Raw genomic sequence first — 20,706 nt, 5'->3', positions numbered from 1 at the left:
GGAGACAGTGGCAAGGAACCCGAACTCCATCAGTTGACAGAATGGAGAAAAGCAAATTTAATGCAGTTTAATTTGAATAAATAGTATGCAAATAGAAACATAATAGTATAGATATATGCATTTAACAAAAACGTTTTCTTGTGTCAAAAAAAAAAGTTTCTTGATCTCGAAATAACAGTAAAAAAAATGCATGGCTCTTATGAGCCTCCGTACATGCCCCGGATGAGCAGCGTCGATGAGAGCGCCTGCGCAGACCTCAAATCTACACATCATACGGCTCGTCAACACACAACTGCTGAGTTCTCCTAGGATGTTATACAGATTAGCTCTGTTTGCCAGCGGTACACTCACTCACAGACTCACTCATTTAAACTCCCAGCTCCGCTTCTTTCACAGGCCTGCTCAGTTATGAATATGACTCCGTTTTTAACGAGTTTTATTTATTTGGCGTTGTTATGCAGTTGGATAAGCTGTGATAATGACACAGAAGAGGACGAGCACGCTAAACACACATACACGGTGGAGATGTTCAATGATGCCGTCTCTACTGCTCCACACTTCGTCATGTTCTACGCGCCCTGGTAAAACTGTACAGCTTCATCAGCTATTTTCTTTATATTCAGATATGCATAAAGTGATAAATATATTGAGATCAGTGTCGTTGTGTTAGTTATGGGTTGAATTGCTGCGATGCTTGAAGTTGCTAAATCCATTAGCCACTTTAATCTGGTCTCCTTTAAATAAAATTGAATGAAGTGGATGTAAAGTTTCGAATGCACGTTCATATAAATACTCAAAGCACAACTTTTTATATTAGAGTGATGTCGATGATAATGGACTTTGGTGAAAAGTTTAAATTCCTGCAGTCATAAAGTTTTAGTGTAACGTAAGGCCTACGTGGCAGATCAAGAACAGCCGTGACATACATCACTTCCTCCTCATCCTCTTACAAAAAAAAAAAAGAAAAAGAAGAAAAAAAAAAGTACCATGGTGTTTTAAAAATGTGCATTGGTAATACTAGGGTTAAATTTTGGATGGTACTATTATGATATCATGTTGTTGTTTTTAGTTATTTTTTGGGACTTTACCATGATTTAAATTTCACAAACAAAAACACCAAAAAAAGAATTTTTGCATTTTTTTGGATCATGTGTGGTAGTCCCATTGAATTATTTAAAGTACTTAGGAGTACTATATAAATTTTATTTTGATAAATGATTGTAAAAAGTATAGTACCATCGTTTTACCACGTTATACACTCACTTTACCATGGTACCACCACAGCATTAATCATGTTAATTCCATACAGTGATACAAAATGCATTAATGTTTACTTATTACCCACAAGCTTGGATGTTGCATAACTTTAAAATGCTTTCATGAACTAAATTTATTATTAGGGCTCCAATTGGAAGGTACTACTAAACAATATTACTTGATTTTATTAACATTCTATTCTCTTGGTGTTCTGTCTGTGTTCTGTACTTTGTGTACTTTTACTGTTTTTTAACTTGAGAATGATTCACACGCAAGACAATTTCCTTTTACCTGACCAATGAACTTAACTTGAGCAAATTTAAAAAGTTACTTTAGTTAGTTATGGCCCATTGCTCTTATGCTGTGAAACTTTTGTAATATGTGACCGAATAATATGTAATGTAGTTTGCTGTAAGTGTTTTTAACGTGTTTGTGGTGTGCAGGTGTGGTCACTGTCAGAGGCTGCAGGGAACGTGGAATGAGTTGGCAGAGAAGTATAACAGTATGGAGGATCCTCCGGTGTATGTTGTGAAAGTCGACTGCACAAAAGACACCAAGTTTTGCTCCAGTGAACATGGGATCCGTGGATACCCAACGTAAGCGTTATTGCTCCTTATAGTACTGTATGATATTATTACACATCATGGTCCTCAAACAAAAAACGACACATTTTGAGATGTTACATGCACAGAATGAGAGTAAAAAATATTCAGATTTTGTGTAGTGTACTTTGAACTTTACACTGAACAGCCGAATTATGACACTATTGACTTTTTTTTTTAGAGCTGCTTTACAGCAGAATTGAATTCTGTTAAAGGGTTAGTTCAGCCAAAAATAAAAGTTGTCATCAATATATTTTTGATAAAATCTGAGAGTTTTCTGTCCCTCCATTATCAGCGATTTAATGGAGGGACGCTTCATTAAAGAGATTGTAAAACTAATCCATATGAATCGAGTGGTTGAGTCCATATTTTCTGAAGAGACATAATCGCTTTATATGATGAACAGATTGAATTTAGTCTTTTATTCACATAAAACATTCATCAACTCACATCGGTTATGGTAAACGGAAGCTCAAGCATGTTCGCTTGACATGCGAGAACCAATGAGGTTCATGTGTGTTACACAGCACTTGACGTTTGTTCTCACGTGTCAAGCAAGTACGATTGAGCTTCTGTTCATGTTCACTGATCAATGTTTGTCATCTATAGCTTTAAAAAACGATCTGCATTAAATAAAGCGCTATATAAATAAAGGTGACATGACTTGACTAGTGTGTGTGTGTGTGTGTAAGAAGTTTATATGCATGATTTATAATCACCTGACTTGACTGTCATGTGCTTTAGGTAAAAGTTAAATATGGTTTGATTAATCATTGACTGACTAACTTTGTTGTTACAGCCTGAAGCTGTTTAAACCTGAGCAGGAGGCTGTGAAGTATCAGGGTGCAAGAGACCTGCAGGCCCTGGAGAGCTGGATGCTGAAAACCCTGCAGGAGGAACCTGAAGTAAGATTACAAAACTGATTCAATTTGTAACAGATTTTTTTTTAAAGTCACCTGGAGTACTGGACAATAACCTCTCCCCTCCAGCAACCTGTCACTCACAAGATCGCTGCAATAGCAAATTATGACAATCCAATTAATTCCCGATGGATGAAATCAAGTCCCGCCCTTCTTTTTTTTTTCTTGTTTGAGAAGCCATTTCACTTGGATATTCATCACAATAGGAAAGAACTATTGCCACTTCAGTTTAATGCCAACTTTAAAAGCACTTTGTGTAGTTCTTGGTCAAGGTGAAAAGGCCTGTTCACACCAAGGATGATAACTATATAAAGATATAATTCTAGAAATCTTTATTTTATTTTATTTTATTTTATTTTATTTTATTTTATTTTATTTTATTTTATTTTATTACAGAGCGACTGTAGAATACAATACACAGGATATAAACGAACAGATCTGCAAATTGATCTGTATACATATGACAGACAGACATCTATGTTGAACATGGCCATAACACGGATTACTGCAGGTAGATAGAGACACAAGACATGAGAGAGACAAACAGATCTTCATGAACACCTACACAAGACTGTATCATGCATTATATAAGACCTTAAAGGCTAAAATCTTTCTAAATATAAAAGAATAGCAGAGTCCACACCACAGCTATAATGACAATGGCACAGAGAAACAATATTTTTGGGATCACTTTCATAATGATTTTTTTCCAGCTGATGAACGATAAGAACATTGACAGCCAATAAGAATCCATCCTGCTTTAAGGAGCTTGAGCATTTAAAGCCGCAGATGACATAACTGAAGAACAAGTGTAACAGAGGCCTACTATTAAGAGCTGTTCGAGTAAACCTCACTCCCCTGGCCTAAAGAGGCGCACTAGTGACTGACGCTAGAGGCTGTGGTCTTTAGCGTCTTTGTTAGCGTGCCCATCTCACATGCTGGAAATGCTGGTTTGAATCCCGCTCAGAGAGGTGCGAGTAGAACCAGAGGGCTTACACGCGCTTAGAATGAACAGAACGTTATCGTCTGCTGGTGTGGACGCTAATAGTTATTGTTGTGGTTATCTTTATAGTTATTGTTTTTGTTGTGAACGGGCTTTAATTCTAAAATGTCTCAATATTACAACACTTGTTCTTATTTTGTCTTTCACCCATTTCACCCCAGGAGCCCCAGAGTGAACCCGAGCCACCCAAAGTCCCTGAACCCAAACAGGGCCTGTATGAACTCACAGCCAATAACTTCAAATCACACATCGCTAAAGGTAGTAGCCCACTATCAGTCTTTATATACATCCTTTAAGAAAAGATTATATATTAAGAATTTATCCTTGCAGTTGAATTACAAAGTGATATATCTTACAGTATTACGTTGGTGGTTAATGGGATAGTTCACCCCAAAAAAATGTAAACTGTTATAATTTCTTTCATAGCACAAATAAAGATATTTTTAATATTCCAATTAATCCATACATTGACAGACATAAAAATAACTCGTATGATTCAGGCTGTTTCGTAAGCTCAAATGTGTGTTCTTGATGTAAAAAACAACAATTAGGTTTGTTCTTGCACGTGACAGTGTTACGTGGATGAAAGATGTTAATGGGATGATTGCGCAACATTTAAGTGAGATACAACTGTTGCCATGAGTGCAAGTAGCAGAAACAACCAAGAAGCAGAACAATTTGTTAAATACGTTTTAATTGAAGAGGTGCAAATGACATTACAAAACACATTATAAATGTAAATGAAAGACAAATAATCAGAGAACCAAGAAAACAAGTGTCGCCAAATCAATGAAATAATCAAAACATAATTCCCATAACTATTAAACCCAAACCTCTAAAACTACTTACCAAAAGAAAACCCGAAATCTTCAGCGTATACGACGCCTTAAATTAACTACGCTGACTAAAACAGAAAAGATACAGTGGATGGCAAACACTCTTAATCTAACTAACAAAAACAATGCTATCTACCGTTGTTTTTGAAGATGGATTTATAAAGGCCAACAATCAGTAGAATACGTAATCAAGAAACAAACGAAAATCAAGTCTAAATGCTAAGTGGTTAGCTACTACCTACAACACACCGCGTTTGAATCAGATTATCCGCATATAACACAGGGATCAGTCACACGCACACACCTGCACTTAATACTAGTTTTGAATGATCTAGTGCATTCTCTCAGAACAGTGCAATAATACATCAGCAACAACAATAAACAAACCCAAAGGTGTGTTGATTTCGAAACCACCACATAAACAAACATTAACGTGATCATGGCTCAATTGACATTTTAATATTTAATGTTGAATGAGATCTGGCGCTGATCTCCTCACTCCTCGTCAGTGGGACCTTTTAACCTGCCGGACAGGGGATTGGTCGAACGTCGTGACGTCATGTATATGATGATGCACAGCCGTATTTTCCAATGATCATAACCTAAGAATAATTTGTGGAAACAAATAAAAGCAAAAACACAAAATACAAAAACACACGTGGAACGTAACAACACGCATGCATGTTTGAGCTTCATTTGGCCATATTTGATGTGGCTACGTATGTAATTTGATTAATGTTTATATGTGAATTTAAGTTAAATTTAAATCCATTAGAAAGCAATGTGTATCTCTTCACAAGACTAGGAATAAACTGCTTGATTCATATGTATTTGTTTTACCATGCTTTTATAACCTTTTTGAATATTTGAAGTTTTGGTAGCCTTGACTTTCCACTGAGGGGCAGAAACCTCTTAGGTTGCATTAAATATCTTAATGTGTGTTTCAAAGATGAACTAAAATTACGTTTTATGGGTTTGGAATGACATGAGGGTGAGATCATTATTATATAATTTTTGGTTGAAGTGTCATAATATAAAAATTATGTAGAAGGGATTTTTGCATTTCGGCTCTACTTCCCTGTCAATATTCTCTAGTCTAGACAACAAACATAATGATTGTGTATGTATGTATGTATATACAGTAGTCAGCATTTGAAGTGGATCTCAACCTTTCATCAAAGTTATACATGCATTTTGATCAAAACCCGTTCTTGTCTTAGGACAACTTTGATTCACTTTTTTTTTTTATCTACTTCAAATGTTGACTACTGTATGTATGTATGTATGTATAAAAAAATAGGTTATCCAGTAATCACAAACAACTGGTGAAAGCACTCTTTTTTAGCATTTAAAATATAGCCTGTGTTTTGATGATGCAAGTTAGATTAGATAAAATAAAATTGTATAAGAAATACTGATCAACTAATTAACTTAATATTTTTCAAACATTATGCATGGGCTTAGCAGGAAATAGCACATGGCTTTCCATATTATCAGGATTTCAATAGCCCTTCTGTTGTTCCCATAATTTTCTCTTTATGACAGTTACTTTGGCAGTAAAGGTGAATTGTGTTCTTGGCTTTGGTACAGTTTCAGCCCTTTTCTCACCCCTTTTATGCTACATGTTCCGTCCGTTAGCCAAATAACTGATTCCTGTTTTGAGGAGAGGCAGGAAATGATGCTGTAGCTTTGACAGAGCTGTTTATGTTTCCCACTTTCAGATGTTGGAAGCACATGTAAAAGATGTTGCATAAACCTAATGTGGTGCTCACCAAGTTTTTCCTTTACATCTTTATTTATTGTGCAGTCATTTGTGTAATGCTTAAATCAATATGCTTCAACATTCAGAACTGTACTGTGTATACGTTATGCATTTCAGTTGAAAAATAGCTCTGTAACATCATATGCGCTGGTGGCAATGACTGTTGAGTTGGGTGGGTATCATTGGAATTTTAGTGATTCTGAATCTGCTTATCGAGCCCAGTTTAGAATCCAATTAGGTAAAAAAATATCCATCATTAGTCTTTTTGCAAAACATTTTGTTGCTATCCTACTTGAGACATGGATCATTTTGAGTTTGTAACCCTGCCGTTGTCCTTTGCAGGTTCTCACTTTGTGAAGTTTTATGCACCATGGTGTGGGCACTGCAAAGCCATGGCTCCAACATGGGAACAGCTCGCCACCAGCTTTGAGCATTCAGACAGCGTCAAGATCGGCAAGGTGAGAGACCATCATGGTTTCTCTTCATTTTCTACATCGTAAATGTTCTAACTTTTTTTTTTTTTTTTGCTTGCTAAAGGTGGATTGCACACAGCATTATGAAGTGTGTTCAGAAAATCAGGTTCGTGGTTATCCCACGCTGCTCTTCTTCAGTGATGGAGAGAAGGTAAGGACCTCTAGCATAGCGTAATTTTTTAAGATGGATATTAAGGTTTATGAATATTACTGTTCAAAAGATTGGGGTTGATACATTTTTTTTAATGTTTTTTTAAATAATTCTATTATGCTTACCAAGGCTGCATTTATTTGTTCAAGAATACATGAAAACAGTCAAATGGTGAAATGATTTCAACTTAAAACAGTTTATTTAATTTACATTATTTTTAAGAGTAATTTAATACTGAGATGGCAAAGCTGAGTTTTCAACAGCCATTACTCCAGTCTTCAGCCACATTATCCTTTAGTAATCATTCTCAAAAAACATTTCTTATTATTAATGTTGAAAACTGGTGCTGCCTAATATTTTTGTGGAAACTGATTTTTTTTTTTTTCAGGATTCTTTGAATAGAAAGTTTAAAAGAACTGCATGTATTTAAAGGTGAAGTATGTAGTTTCTGCTAGTGGCACCTAGCGGAATTACAAAAATAAACCACTTGTGCGCATCGTGACCCCCCCCCAACTCAAACATCACAATCACAGCTCTTACGGGTGCTTGTAAAAGTATATCTCAACATGTAAAAGTACGCTACTTTCAATAAAAGGACCAAAATATTAGGAGTACTATTAGCTGTTTTGCCGTCTATCATAAGTAAGGAATTGAGCAGGCTAACACTGTCTTGAGAGACCACGAGCGTATGTTATGTGCTGGACATATTTTTTTTTATGGTTTTACCAATGGTTTGAGGCAGTCTACACATCACAGTAACATTAATAGGTATTTTTTTCTTTCTGAACTGGTGCATTATGATGTTGTATTGAAGCATCCATTGTAGCATGTAGTGTCGCAAAGCCCCGTTCGCCTTGATGTATTCATGACCTGTTTAATCTTTGAAGGAACTCAGCTTGGTCTCCTGTACCCGAAGCTGAATATCTCCCCAGGTAATACGTCAGTCATGGTCCCACAGCGGCTAAACATCTTGTGGCTCTGCTTGTTACTGTAGCCATTTCCCAAACTCGCTCTATAGGCCTAATGGTTCGAGAGTCAGACTGGTAACCCGAAGGTTGCGGGTTCGATTATAAAAACCTGCAGGAAATGACTGGGGTGCCCTTGAGCAAGGCACCTAATCCCCAAACACTCCCCTGGAGCCACAGCAAAATGGCTGTCCACTGCTCCGGTGTGTTTGTCCACGGCTTGCAGGATGTGTATGTTCACTACTCACTACTCCTAATGTGTGTGCACTAACTTGGATGGATTAAATGCAGAGGACAAATTCTGAGTATGGGTTACCATACTTGCTCTTCATATGTCACTTTCACTTTTTCACTTTCCCTTAGCCTATAGGTTGAACTGTAAAGAGATTGACAGATCTATGCAGAGCGCTCTTAATGTTTTGATTGTTGGCATTCTAATAATGAACAACAAAATGGGTTAAGGGAATGTATTTTAACAAAAATCTTACATCACTTTTAAAGTATTTTTTGTACGTTTTTACAAAAATTTAATGCATATAAAAAAAAAACCATGTAAATTTTTTTTACTGATCTCAAACAGTTTGTTTTTCAAATATTAATTTATCTTTCTACGATTTCTATGGTTTTCACCTGGTGACAATTAAACAATTATTTTTAAAAATCCCATGTGCTTGTGTTGGGGTCACCCAATCCATATTTAGAGACCAGAATGTCACATATAACTTAGCAATGCCTGCAAAACCATGATCAAATATGCAGTTACTGTTTACACCAAACAATAATGGTAAGCTGTGCACATGTATGTTTTCAGATCGATCAGTACAGAGGGAAGCGTGATCTGGACTCGTTTAAAGAGTTTGTGGATAATCAAGTGAAAGCTGCTGAATCTAAAGATGAACCTGTGATTGAGGAGGAGCAGGCTCACGAAATCCCACCCAGCGCTGAACCTGAAGAACAAGAGGTGGGTGTCTGTTTTAGTTTTCACACAATACAGGTTTTGTTTGCAAATGTCCTGCTTGGCACCATAGAGATTTCATTCGTTTGTGTGTGCGGGCAGATGTTTGAACAGCAAGCTGCAGACTTTGGCCCGTAGACACAAATCTGCATCTTGAAACCGAGGTAGTAATTATGGGCAGAGCAGCTATTTCCTCTTGCTGATGCAAATGTGCATGTGTGCGTGCGCTGGGGTTGGTGGGCTGGCCTGGAAGGGGTGGGCGGGGAACTTAAAAGAGCTGTTATTTTGTTTTGTTAATTGGCTTTCCTGTCTAAGCTTGTCTTTTATAAAGGGATTCCGGCTGGCTGGAATTGTTGGATGGCTAAAGAACGTCTCTCAAGAGCTGTATCATAGATCTGGATTTTTTTCAGATTGAGGATCATTTTTTAAAGATTGTAAAATGTTAGACTTGCTGATTGATGCCTTTGAGATGAGACCTTGCTTTTAAACAGTGTTCAGGACTGGTGTTGTAATTAAGGAAACTAGCCAGTTTCCCAGAGAGGTATTTAAACTTCAGCAGGATATGATAACCTGTGGAGATTCTCTAGGGTTTATGCTATGAGCTGTTCTGCCCCGTGACGCAAATTCTGTGCTATTATGTAATTAACGCATTAGTAAGGAATACAATATTAGTGTTAAATGCGTACAAAATATGCTGCCACTGAAACATTTTCATTTTGTTTCTCTCAGTCTAATGTTCTGGTCTTGACTGAGAGCAACTTTGATGAGACGGTTGCCAAAGGACTCTCCTTCATCAAGTTCTATGCCCCATGGTGAGTGTTAGTAGGGTCTCATTTGACATTTCGACTGGTCATTTATCAGTGGTCTGGTTTAGTGGCAGGTGGGGCTGGCTGATATGAAAAATACTTAATTCATAGTTCATTCATACTGTTGTTTGTGATATAAAACCTAAGCAGCATCGGTATTAATATTCTATTACAGTTTTTATTAAAATGTGAAAGATTTTGAAATGTTTTTTAATTTTTTTTATACAAAAACTCAAATAAAATAAATTGTGTTTAAGCTAAACATAAATTAGAAATGTTGCCTTGGCAACTAACTAAAATATGTTTTTCATCTAATAAGTATTTTAATTCGCAAAAAGGTTTTTACGCTCACTTGAGATGGTATTTGACTTTGATGAAAAAGAGTTAATGCGAATAATGGGAGATGTTAATCGGCTGTTTCCCCTGATGGTGTTGTATTTACTTTTGGTGTAGGTTACCAACACCACCGTCATCCGCTCAAACAACTTGATGGAAACGCACCTAATTTGCATTTGTTTTTGTTTTTGTTTGCGAATTTGCGAAAAGATTTGCTTCACGTTTGGATGGAATCCCAGCTGCTGAATCATTCATTCAGACCAATTTTGTTAGAACATTTATTCAATTAAATTGTATTGTTTAATTGTTTATTCAGAATCGTGATTCCTATTTTAAACAAAAAAGCGATTCTTAATTTATCCTGAATCGCGCAGCTCTAGAAGTGATTCAATTCCTTGTTTTTTTTTTATAAAGAAAAAGCTTATATATTTTTTTTCTGGCCTATGAAAATAGTTCTGAAAAAGGCCAAAGCAGTACCAAGTGGGTTGATGCTAACAGTAAAACATTTGGTTCTGTAATAGAAATAACAGCTTTTATGGAATGCCATTTGTCAAATTAGAGGACCAGAACTGTTCTATGTATGGATGAATGGGTACATTGTCATAAATGGATTCTTAGTAAGTGTGTTTCTTAGTCAAAATATCAATATAATATTTAGGGCTGTCATGATTCCTCGATAAAATTCAAGTACTCTATTTAAAAAAAAAACACTTTACCTATCGCAGTGGCGCATTCCACAGATGGCTTTGAGAATCCATGAACCGCATTATTAGACCGTTTTCTGAGGCTGCTCGATATATTAAAACCATTTAAAAACCATGCTATAGCATAGTGCTGTTGTGAATTCACAAAGACTGTGATTCAATTAAATCAATGTATGCCCTGCGGGTTTAATATATGCACTTTAATTATTTAATGCGTGTAGGTAACTCAAAGCGAATTCACAGCAAATGCTGCTCCACATGAACTGTTATTATTTCCATGCGTGAAGCATGTCTCAAACTCCATCTTTGCATATGCTGTGAATTTGGGTTGCTTATAACGTTCATCTGGAAACGCAATGTGCACCATTTCATCAGATTTGTAAGGTAAATCATTCATAAACCAATGCTAACACAGGAGAATACATCAATATCTTTCTAAATATGAGTTTGCATGTTTTGATGTCCACACATGCTTGCTCAAGAAATTCCAGTGGCTGTAGCATTTCTATCAAGTTGTCAAATATTAAAGTGAACATTTTAATGAAATGTTGTTTAACCAATTTTTTTTTTTTTACTTTTAATAACTTGTAATAATTTTAAGGTTTTCACAATAGCTGTTTGTTTCAAATGGAGGTTCCTCTGATTTATTAATTTGACTTTTTTAGAGATGGATCAAATGTTATCAAAAGACTAAACATTGAGATTAGTTTTAAGCTCTATTGCCAAGCCCTACGCACTGACAGACGTGTGTGTGTGTGTGTGTGTGTGTGTGTGTGTGTGTGTGTGTGTGTGTGTGTGTATATTTCCTCGCACGCACATATGAACACAGTGTGCTTCCCTCCCCTATCTGTTCCTTTGATCATCTTGACACTTCCTTAGTAACTGATCAAAAGATCCGCCTGTCCCTGATTGGCTTTTCCTCTGTCGTTCAGCGACTCACGTAATGTGTCTGTGTGTTTAAGGTGTGGTCACTGCAAGAACCTGGTCCCTACCTGGGAGGATCTATCTAAAAAGGAGTTTCCTGGTCTGACTGATGTGAAGATTGCTAAAGTGGACTGCACAGTGGAGAGGACAATCTGCAACAGATTCTCTGTGAGTGCCGCTCATATAGTCTGGAGCACAAATTCTGGCCTGCCGAGGGAGGGATTGTGGATGTTTGAGGGATGGGGTCGACATAACTTCATATTAGTGGCAGAAAGTCATTTTTTGAACGAGGACATTCTTTCGCCAGTTTCAAAGCTAGTGTGTTGTCTACCAGGAATGGAGATTTTAACAAATGATTCAGGTTTCAGCTCCATTCCATTTAGTGTTGATTTTGTCAGCCATTTTTATTTATTTATTTAGTCTTAGTCCTGTGTCAAATGTCCTTTTTAGTTTTATATTTGGTCAACCTTTCCTGTTTTTTTGTTTTTTTTGTTAGTTGACTAAAAGGCAGGGAATTTAAATCTAGTTTTAGTTAATGAAAAGTTATATTTTTAGCCACGGTGTGTAATGGTTAGTCTGATATCACAATTGCTTTCTTCATTTCATTAGAATTATTGCAGTTTCACCTATAATTTAGAAGAAAGTCAACTTGTTGGCAATGTCTGCCATGGTTTATTTTACTCATCTACTCATCTAGTTTATTATAATATCATATACATTAACACACTCTACATTATGTGGAGAGTAACTCAGTCTTCTCTTAAAATCTAAAACTGTAAAAATTCCTAATAGTAATTCTAAATTGTTAGTCTATTTCTACTAAAAGTTCCTGCAAACGTGAAGGAACACATGTTCAGAATATCTTAGTGGAGATAACTAAAATCCAGCTTACATGTTTGCAGAAAAAGCTCGATTATCTGAAAAAGCCGACAATGTACAAATATGGTTGCCAGATTGTGAAGATTAAGTAAATCCAGGGTTACATTTTCAAGGGCAGGGAATGTATCAATTTAAGAGAAAAGCTCTGATTGGAGGGTTTAAACTCTTGATATCTGGCAACGCTAAGCTTGAAGGCTCGTAGAGTCTCTAATATTTTGTTCCTTCTTTATGTTCCTTCAAATGCTGTCAGTTGTCTTTGCTCCATTTTTTTTTTTAAATGGATATCTAAATGTATGTAAATTTGATCATTGTTCTCTGTAGGTGCGTGGATACCCAACACTCCTGATGTTCCGGGCCGGGGAACAGGGGGAGGAGCATAATGGAGGGCGGGACTTAGAGAGCTTGCACAGTTTTGTCATGAAGCAAGCAAGAGATGAGCTGTAACTCCTCCCTCATTTTCCATCTCCCACGCTTCCTCTACAAAACAACACTATCTTCATTTATTATACTGTTAGAAGGACTGCTTTTTCTTCATTTCTGTCCCACACCTGCTGAAGTGAGGACAATCTCTTCCACATGGTAAAATGTGAATGTACATGATTTAATCTCGAGCAGTCGACGAGATTACTAGCAAATACAACCATACACGTTTGATTTTGCCCTTCCTCCTTGAAAGAATCAGTTGTGGGTATGAAAAAGACACCTCTTCACATCATTACATTGTTTAAGGTGCATAGTTTGTACATGTCAATTATATGAGGAAATTAATTCAGCTTAGTTCATTATATCAACTAAGACTAAAAATGACCTCAGGGAGACCATCTAAAGATTGTCTTTTCCCTTTTTCTCAATTCAGTGTAAAATACTATAAAAAGCACTTTCAGTTAGAATTTAAATGCGTTTCTGTTGTGATATTAGGTTTTGAATTGGTTTTACTGTTCAGAGTTTAAAATTAAATTAAATAAACCAGACTAAGGTAGTTTGTTAGCCAGGTTGGGAGATGAAAATCGTCCAAGACCAAGCTGGTTTGGATGGTTGGCCATAATCATCAAACCTGGCCAGTCTAACCAGCTTAATGGCCAGCAACCCACATTAGACTTGTTTAAGCAACAGGTGGACATTTGCTTAACTACTTTGAATGGTTAGTTTTGTCTTCTAAAGCTTCTTAGTGCTCTTAGAGGCATATGAGTGGGGCAGACACATTTTAAGACATACTGCCATTTATATTAAGCATTAATTGAAACCATGCAGAATAGTTCATATTTGTTGTATAGTGACAGTTTATGGAAAAACGGTTTATTTTGTATTACAGTACAGGTTGTGAACGGTAAAAGCAGTTATGGTACAGTAAAAAAAAAAAAAATCTTTAAAGTTGGTTCTGCAGATGTGACTCTTTTTGCTCATCCTTTTTGATTAGATTTGTCTTTTTTAGACTGTTTGAGTCTCATTCTTTTCTCATTTCTGTAATGCAGTCTTGATGGCTTTCACATGCAGTCAACCACTTCATTCAGGCACTAGCATTGCCTGGTATCATTGCTTGAAGAATGCTGATAGTACTTGTATGTGTTCTCTGATGCTCTCAAGTGGTTTCATTGATTTATACAAATGTAATTTACATTTTTCCTTTTAAATGTTCCCACACTGAGATGTTTATTTTTCTCTTTTACTGGATCTGAAACAGAAGGAAGGGAAAAGCAATCAGAGAAACCACATATATTCAGTCTTTATGGGAGGCACATGGTCAAGGCCGACCTCGGTGAAAAACGCAGTATTTTTGTCCTGTGTGAGAGAGGTACACACACTGCCTGGGGGTTTTTGTACAAAAAAGGCACATTGACAAATTTCATAATAAAATGTCTTTTTCCAAAAATAGCTGTTTTAATTTTTTCCTTTACTCCTGTTATATGATATCTGTGGTGTATGATTCATAAAAGGAGCAATAAATAAACTGTAAAATGTACAAGTATTTACACACAAACATCCAAATATGGTTAAGACATGTAAACAGCAGTTTATGGGAGGTATGTGATATAATTAGGATCATAAAAATGACAATATTTGGAAAATTGTTATTGATATTGCTACAATGACGAAAATACACACATGTAGCCTGTCCAGAAAGCGCTTTGTACCATTCAATGGCTCACAGTGAAAAAAAAGATGGATAGCTGCATAGTAAAAGTTTGACAATAAATATTGACATGAGATGGTGGAAAATCTACAGTCCATATGAGGATGTTGGCATAGAATATTGTTTTGTTGCTGAAAAACCTTAAATTATCCGTAGGTCCTTGTGTCTTGTGGGAGGTTTTGGATGTAAGCCATCCGAGGCGCAGGTGTTGCAGGAAAATTATAGATCTGTGGTGTTTGACGGCATCAAAAAAAGAAAGAGTTCCATCCTTGGAACAGCAACATAATGGTTCCGTTCTCTGAGTTCTGTTGAAGTGTGTAACCACTCGCTCTGACTCACTGATGCAAACCACAGGTAGTGCAGAGCAAATATTGAGAAACTTAAAATAATTCGATTTTTTTGAGGCCTAAAATAGAGTCCTGTGGTTTCAAGTGACTTCATCAAAAATAGACAAAAAAGTAGAAACTTTCCTGTTCTGATTTCTGTGCTTCAGGACCGTTTTAGATGTTAAAGGGGCCATATCATGAGGAACCAAAGTTTCTTTTGAAATAAAAGAGCTACTGTAACTTAAATTGTCTATTTATACTGGGGAGGAAGTTCCTGAAAGTTGCTAAAACAACTTGTTCTGGAACTATCAAACATCAGACAGATAAAGACTGTAGAACAAGATGTCTAAAGGCATAGCAGCAGCAGCAAAAAAAAAAAAAAAAAAACATCCTGTGTAATTCCAAGGGTCAGAGAAAGGGTTTAAAATAGTATTATAAAAACTATTTTGGCTCTTTTCGAATAACAGTATAAGTGGAACTCAGAAATTAAATTATGTATGACGTGACCAAGAGTTTGGTAAGTAAAACACAAATTTAAATACGTATTGCATTTTTGCTCATAATTTACATTTTCTTTGGGTTCATTTTCTGTTCTGTAGATTCAGATGTACATCCTCTTGGCAGTTTGTAGGATCTGAAATGTCGCATGAGAAATGGTCATGTGTGTGAAGATAAGGAGAAGCAGCAAACCTGGATCCACTGTCGAGACATTCTCTCACATTTGTTCATAACGCTTGTCATTCCGTTTTGTCAGTCCTTACACACATTTGTCAGTGTCTGCGATGCAGCGGTCGGGCAAGGAGGGTACGTGTCCCGTGTCAGTGGCAGCCACATGAGCGCACCACCATGTTCTTGTATTTTTTCAGAATGACGTTGGAGTTGTCGTCATAGTAGAGCACGGAGATCGCGTGCAGTTTGGTGGGAGCGCAACATGGCTTTGGGACGTTCTCTGGATTCATCAGATGGACCTGAAAAGTGGAGCAATATTTTTTTTTTTTTACTTACTCCTGTGAAATAAACTTTTAAATAGATGTGTTCTGTTAGGGCCGGTATTTATTTTATGAAGAAGAACTCACCAGTGTCTGTACTATAGCATGATTAGTAGCATTCATATGGGCGTTTAGGGGAAAAGAGCATTCTCCATCACAGTAGTTTGCTGCGTAGCCCTCAGGTGCAATAATCCAGTCCTGACAAGAGACATTTAAAATTAAAATGGCTGCCCACACTAAAATAATCTTAAACTAGAATCAACACACATTTATAATCATCAGTTATATTATATGCAAATGGCTACTGAAGCCTGCACCAGTCTGATATCTGTAATGATGAATATGCATGTCCTTCATCTTTACCTGCCAGCCCAGTTCCCTGAAGCTGACATACAGTTCATGCTTTTTGCAGGCGGTCTTCTGATCACTGCTGTTGTAATCTGCCATTCACAGAGAAGAGAGACATTAACACGTGCTAGGTTACAGTATAACATACTACAAATTTAGCTTTATGCTAATGGTGATTTTTTATTAAATGGATCCCTTTTGAAAAAGTGTGCTCAATTGTATTGAATGTGCAGTTGGAGTGTAGTATACCTCAGATCTTACATTTTTAAATGTATATTTTCAGTGTACTTAAAGAGAGTACACTTTCCTGTTTCTTAAAATTAAGTACAGAACTTTGTAATAGTCAAATTAAAAAAATAATTTGCTTACTAACACAAAAGTACACATCAAAATTCTGTCATCATTTACTCAGAGTTGAGTATAACTGAATTTTGAATCCAAATTGCTGAATGAGAGTCACTTTTAAACCTTCTTTCCATCTTAATTCCATACAGTGAAAATAAATGGTGACTGAGGCTTTATTTTTAGCCTTACATTTCCTTTCATGCTCCATGTAAGGAAGAACGTCATACAGATTTGGAACAGGAGGGCGTCTAAGGCATTTCTTGTCAATCACATGAAATATATTTGGTGCACTTCTAGCCAATACGGTGCCTTTAAAATTCCTCAATTTAAAATTAGTCTCAAAACCAGAATAAAGACAATATTTGAAGTGAGACTGCTAATCCTGTCAACATCACAAAACATTTGCTTTGCAACAATGTGTCCTCTACCACTTTACCAGTTGCTGTCAGCAACATTTACAGTTTATATCAATTATCTGTACGGCTCCACCCCGTGAACTAGCCACATGTCAGCAGCAGGTAGGTTTGGGTTTTCTGAAGGGGAAGGTCATCTCTGGCACTGACTCCTGCTCTGAATTCAAACTCTGACACAATCTTTCCACTGGTGTTCTCATACACTTTTTTTTTTTTTGGTAATTTTTGCTAAGTGCAGTGGAGTGAGAGAGGAGAGAGAAAACTATGATATCAGTTCAGTCCAGCTGCAATCCCTTCCTGTTTTTTTTTTTATTTTATTTTTTTTAGTTCCCGCCCCCAAAGAGCAAAACTTTGGCCATCCAGAGATCTTGCTAACCAAAACAGTGTCAAGACATGCCATGCAAGACAGGTAGTTAGAATAAGTACCACCACATTTGATCAAACTACCCCCCCACAATCCCATACACCACACTTTTGCCATGTCTGAGAGCATACTGGCTGTTATACTGTTTGTTTTCTTTTCAAACAGGCTGCTGAAGCCTCCCTAATGATACCATACTGTAATTCATTACTGTAATGACATTATGATGTAAGTAAATTTAATTTACTGCTCTCATAAGACAAAACATTATATGTTGATTCAACTTGTCAATGAAAACCCATTATACAGCTGAGAAAAACAACTAATACATACACCTGTCGAAGTAAATATTTAATGGTTTGATAATAATAATAATGTACATATGATCAACACAACAAATCTTTATTTCGCTTGCAGCACACAAAATGTGTTCCCCTAAGTTTGTACATTGGTTTCACATTTGCAGGAAACACTTTGTAGGACATTAGATGGAAACCGCCCTGGGGAGGTGTCTAAAACACACTAGCTAATGACTGGGGTACACCAGGGTTCGATGCTTGGGCCCCTTTTCTTGTCAATATACACAATATTTACAACTAAGCCAGCCTGGCAATTCCACACAACATCACAGTCCAGCTGGGCTCAACAACACTAACAACATCCAAGTCAGTCATGAACCTGGTGGTAATGTATAATGCAACCCAGGCTCATTGGAAAAATACGCCTGTGGCCACATTTCTGCAAAATGATGTTACATTGCCTATTGCATGTTTCGTTCCACTTTCAAAAGTGAACTGTCCAGTAAGTGTTCATTACAGTTTATTAGTTTACAAATTATGGAATATTGTAAAAGTGTTTCGAGGTCATAACATAGGAACCACACACAAAAAAGTCTTTATTATTTTTATAATCTGCCCTGTAATCATAATAAATTTTTGTATGAAAAAGAACAAAAGTTGTTGGTGTTTTACTTCCTCGAGTGTTTATTTCAGCTGGAAAGTGCAGTGCTTTGAATGTTTTCATACATGTTTGGAGTTCTGCAAAAATGTAGGAAGAGGCACATTTGAGCCAATGAGCCTATGTTGGTTTAATGATGAGCTTAAATAGGACCTATTATGAAATAGGTCTTTAAATTTACAAAGCACAAAGTCCACTACAAAGGGAGTTATATCTATCAGTAAGCACAGTTTCTGAACTCCCTGAAATGCCTCAATTGTAGTCTTGGGTTTCTTTCCAGGAGCTTACGTCCCAAAATTCCTCATTTAAATAATTCCCGCCCAGGGCATATGCTAAAAAGGGGCGAGGTCAGGTTGAGTTGAGTTAGTAGTTTGTTGAAACTCACAGTTATGATAAGGGGAGTGATATTTCCGAAAAACACGCAAAGCAGTTGATCAATCACAACACACTGTTCCAGCTGACTAATCAGAGCACATTGTGCTTTTTGGAAGGATTGGGATTTATAGAAACAGGAACTAAACAGAGCTTTACTGACAGACTGGGAAGAGAGATGCTACAACAATGTAAAATATGTGGAAAATTATGTGTTTTTGAACATTCAAGCATGAAAACCTAAACTAAATAAGGGCATAATATGGCCTCTTTAACTTCACCCTATAACATCGCTATGCCTAGACATGCAGATAAAGTGCCTATAGCCATGAAGATAGAAAAGGTGTTTCTTTCTAATGTTTGCTCAAAATTAAACTAGACATTCTACAAAAACACAAATAAATGAAAACAATTACAAACTGATTTTTCATTTTTATTTTTTGTCAAATGATACTTGATAATGTAGATGGACTTACAAATAAATTATTCAACTAAAGCACGGCTCTCAACATTAAGGGCGTTTTTCCACTGGGTTCATTTGCTGCGGTCCGAACCCGAGTGCGCTAGTTCCCGGCGCCCCCCGCAGCGTTGGTCTGGTTTCACACTCAATTAATTGTATCGAACCCAGGTGCGTTTGCAGTGATCTTACGTCATCGCAAACGCAATCAAACAATGATATCGACAGTGATACGCATGCGCGGGATACTATACTTCCTGAACAAGCGCGCACCCGAGTCCGTGTTGCTTGCACATTAACGCGAACCGCACCACGGTTCGGGAGCAACCGAGCTCAGACCACCTCCTCCAGGTAGTCTCGGGTTCGGTACTCTAGTGCGCACCCGGGTCCGATGACAGCGTTCACATTAGCGATTTTTCATGCGAACCGTGCCCCGGTCCGCACTAAACTGCCAGTGTGAAAGCGCCCTTAGATAGAACTGACCAAATTTGCACTGCATATTTCCTGTGTTTAAATATATTGTGATTATCTCTGAAATAACAAGTGTGCTTTTCTTAAGATAATAGCAAAAATCTTTCAAATTAAGAATGTTTTGGACAGTTCACATTATTCATCTAAAAAAAACTACCTTTATTAACAACATGATTGTCTCTGAGTAATGTAGAGAAGAAATTAAGGCTGTAACTGAAACCACATGGTGAGTGTGTAGACAAATCTCTGAGGTCATCCTAAGAAATCAACAATCATCCAGGGCTAAGGTGTTTCCCACTTTCTCCTTTAGGAGAAAGTTAGTTGAAAATCCACTGTTGATGCAACTGGTTGGCAAAAGCTTTTTGGTCTTAAAGCTGTGATTGTATTTAATAAAATACTGTCATTAAAATGTTAATTGGGTGCCCAACTGATACATTTTATTAACTATCTGAATCTACCAATGTCATGTCAATAAATGTAAAAAGTCAACCAGCTATTTATTATCATGTCAATTATTGTGCCTTTAGCCCCAACAGCAGGGGCGATTTTTATCCCAAATACCATACTTTTCCATATTCTTCAGTTCTGTAATGACAGATCTCAGGAGACTGGCATGGTAACAGAGATTGGCATGGTAATGGATATGGCAATGTTAAAGTATTTGGTCTTGGACAAAGTACCGAGACTTGCTACTGCCAATACATTCATAGACATTGCTGTGTGCTGCTGCTGCTTACAGTATGTAACATACATAAATTAACCCCCGTAGCAGATTTATACAGGTGGAGCTGGGGAAGGTGGAGGATTCTCATGGCAGCTCATTAAACAACCAATCAGCTGTGCTATGTAGATAATGACATGAATGCTCCCAAATGAGTTAGACCTATCAGCCTGCTCCATCTAGAGTTTCATGCCAGAACTAGGTAATTATTGAATTACCTTGATCAAACCTGAAAATCATTA

General features: G+C 36.9%; 2 protein-coding genes across 2 annotated transcripts in view; one reads left to right on the top strand and one right to left on the bottom strand.

The window, feature by feature from the left end:
- Nucleotides 1–319: 319 nt before the first annotated feature.
- Nucleotides 320–14,443, top strand: txndc5 (thioredoxin domain containing 5). The gene is made up of 10 exons (XM_082184848.1): nucleotides 320–581; nucleotides 1,701–1,853; nucleotides 2,659–2,764; nucleotides 3,944–4,040; nucleotides 6,723–6,838; nucleotides 6,918–7,004; nucleotides 8,781–8,930; nucleotides 9,654–9,736; nucleotides 11,733–11,862; nucleotides 12,895–14,443. Exons 1-10 carry the CDS (start codon nucleotides 409–411, stop codon nucleotides 13,015–13,017), a joined length of 1,218 nt encoding a protein of 405 aa, XP_082040974.1. The 5' UTR covers nucleotides 320–408; the 3' UTR covers nucleotides 13,018–14,443.
- Nucleotides 13,946–20,706, bottom strand: part of bmp6 (bone morphogenetic protein 6) — a 51,420-nt gene continuing 44,659 nt past the window's right edge. Inside the window, exons 5-7 of the mRNA XM_082184831.1 lie at nucleotides 16,383–16,459; nucleotides 16,107–16,217; nucleotides 13,946–15,998 (exon numbers count right to left, since the gene is read on the bottom strand). Coding sequence (XP_082040957.1) covers nucleotides 15,849–15,998; nucleotides 16,107–16,217; nucleotides 16,383–16,459 — 338 coding nt within the window. The 3' untranslated portion in view covers nucleotides 13,946–15,848. The remainder of the gene's footprint in view (nucleotides 15,999–16,106; nucleotides 16,218–16,382; nucleotides 16,460–20,706) is intronic.

The sequence above is a fragment of the Leuciscus leuciscus genome, assembly GCF_965113295.1.
Source record: "Leuciscus leuciscus genome assembly, chromosome: 11".
Lineage (NCBI taxonomy): Eukaryota > Metazoa > Chordata > Actinopteri > Cypriniformes > Leuciscidae > Leuciscus > Leuciscus leuciscus.
Note: the sequence above shows the minus strand (reverse complement) of the source record. Positions and strands in the feature narration are given on the sequence as shown.

Bases quoted from the DNA above. Each gene is read 5' to 3' on its own strand.
- txndc5 (XM_082184848.1), top strand. From the start codon at position 409: ATGAATATGACTCCGTTTTTAACGAGTTTTATTTATTTGGCGTTGTTA. The intron at 4,041-6,722 runs GTAGTAGCCCAC...TGTCCTTTGCAG, and splicing joins CAAATCACACATCGCTAAAG to GTTCTCACTTTGTGAAGTTT. The intron at 11,863-12,894 runs GTGAGTGCCGCT...TGTTCTCTGTAG, and splicing joins CAATCTGCAACAGATTCTCT to GTGCGTGGATACCCAACACT.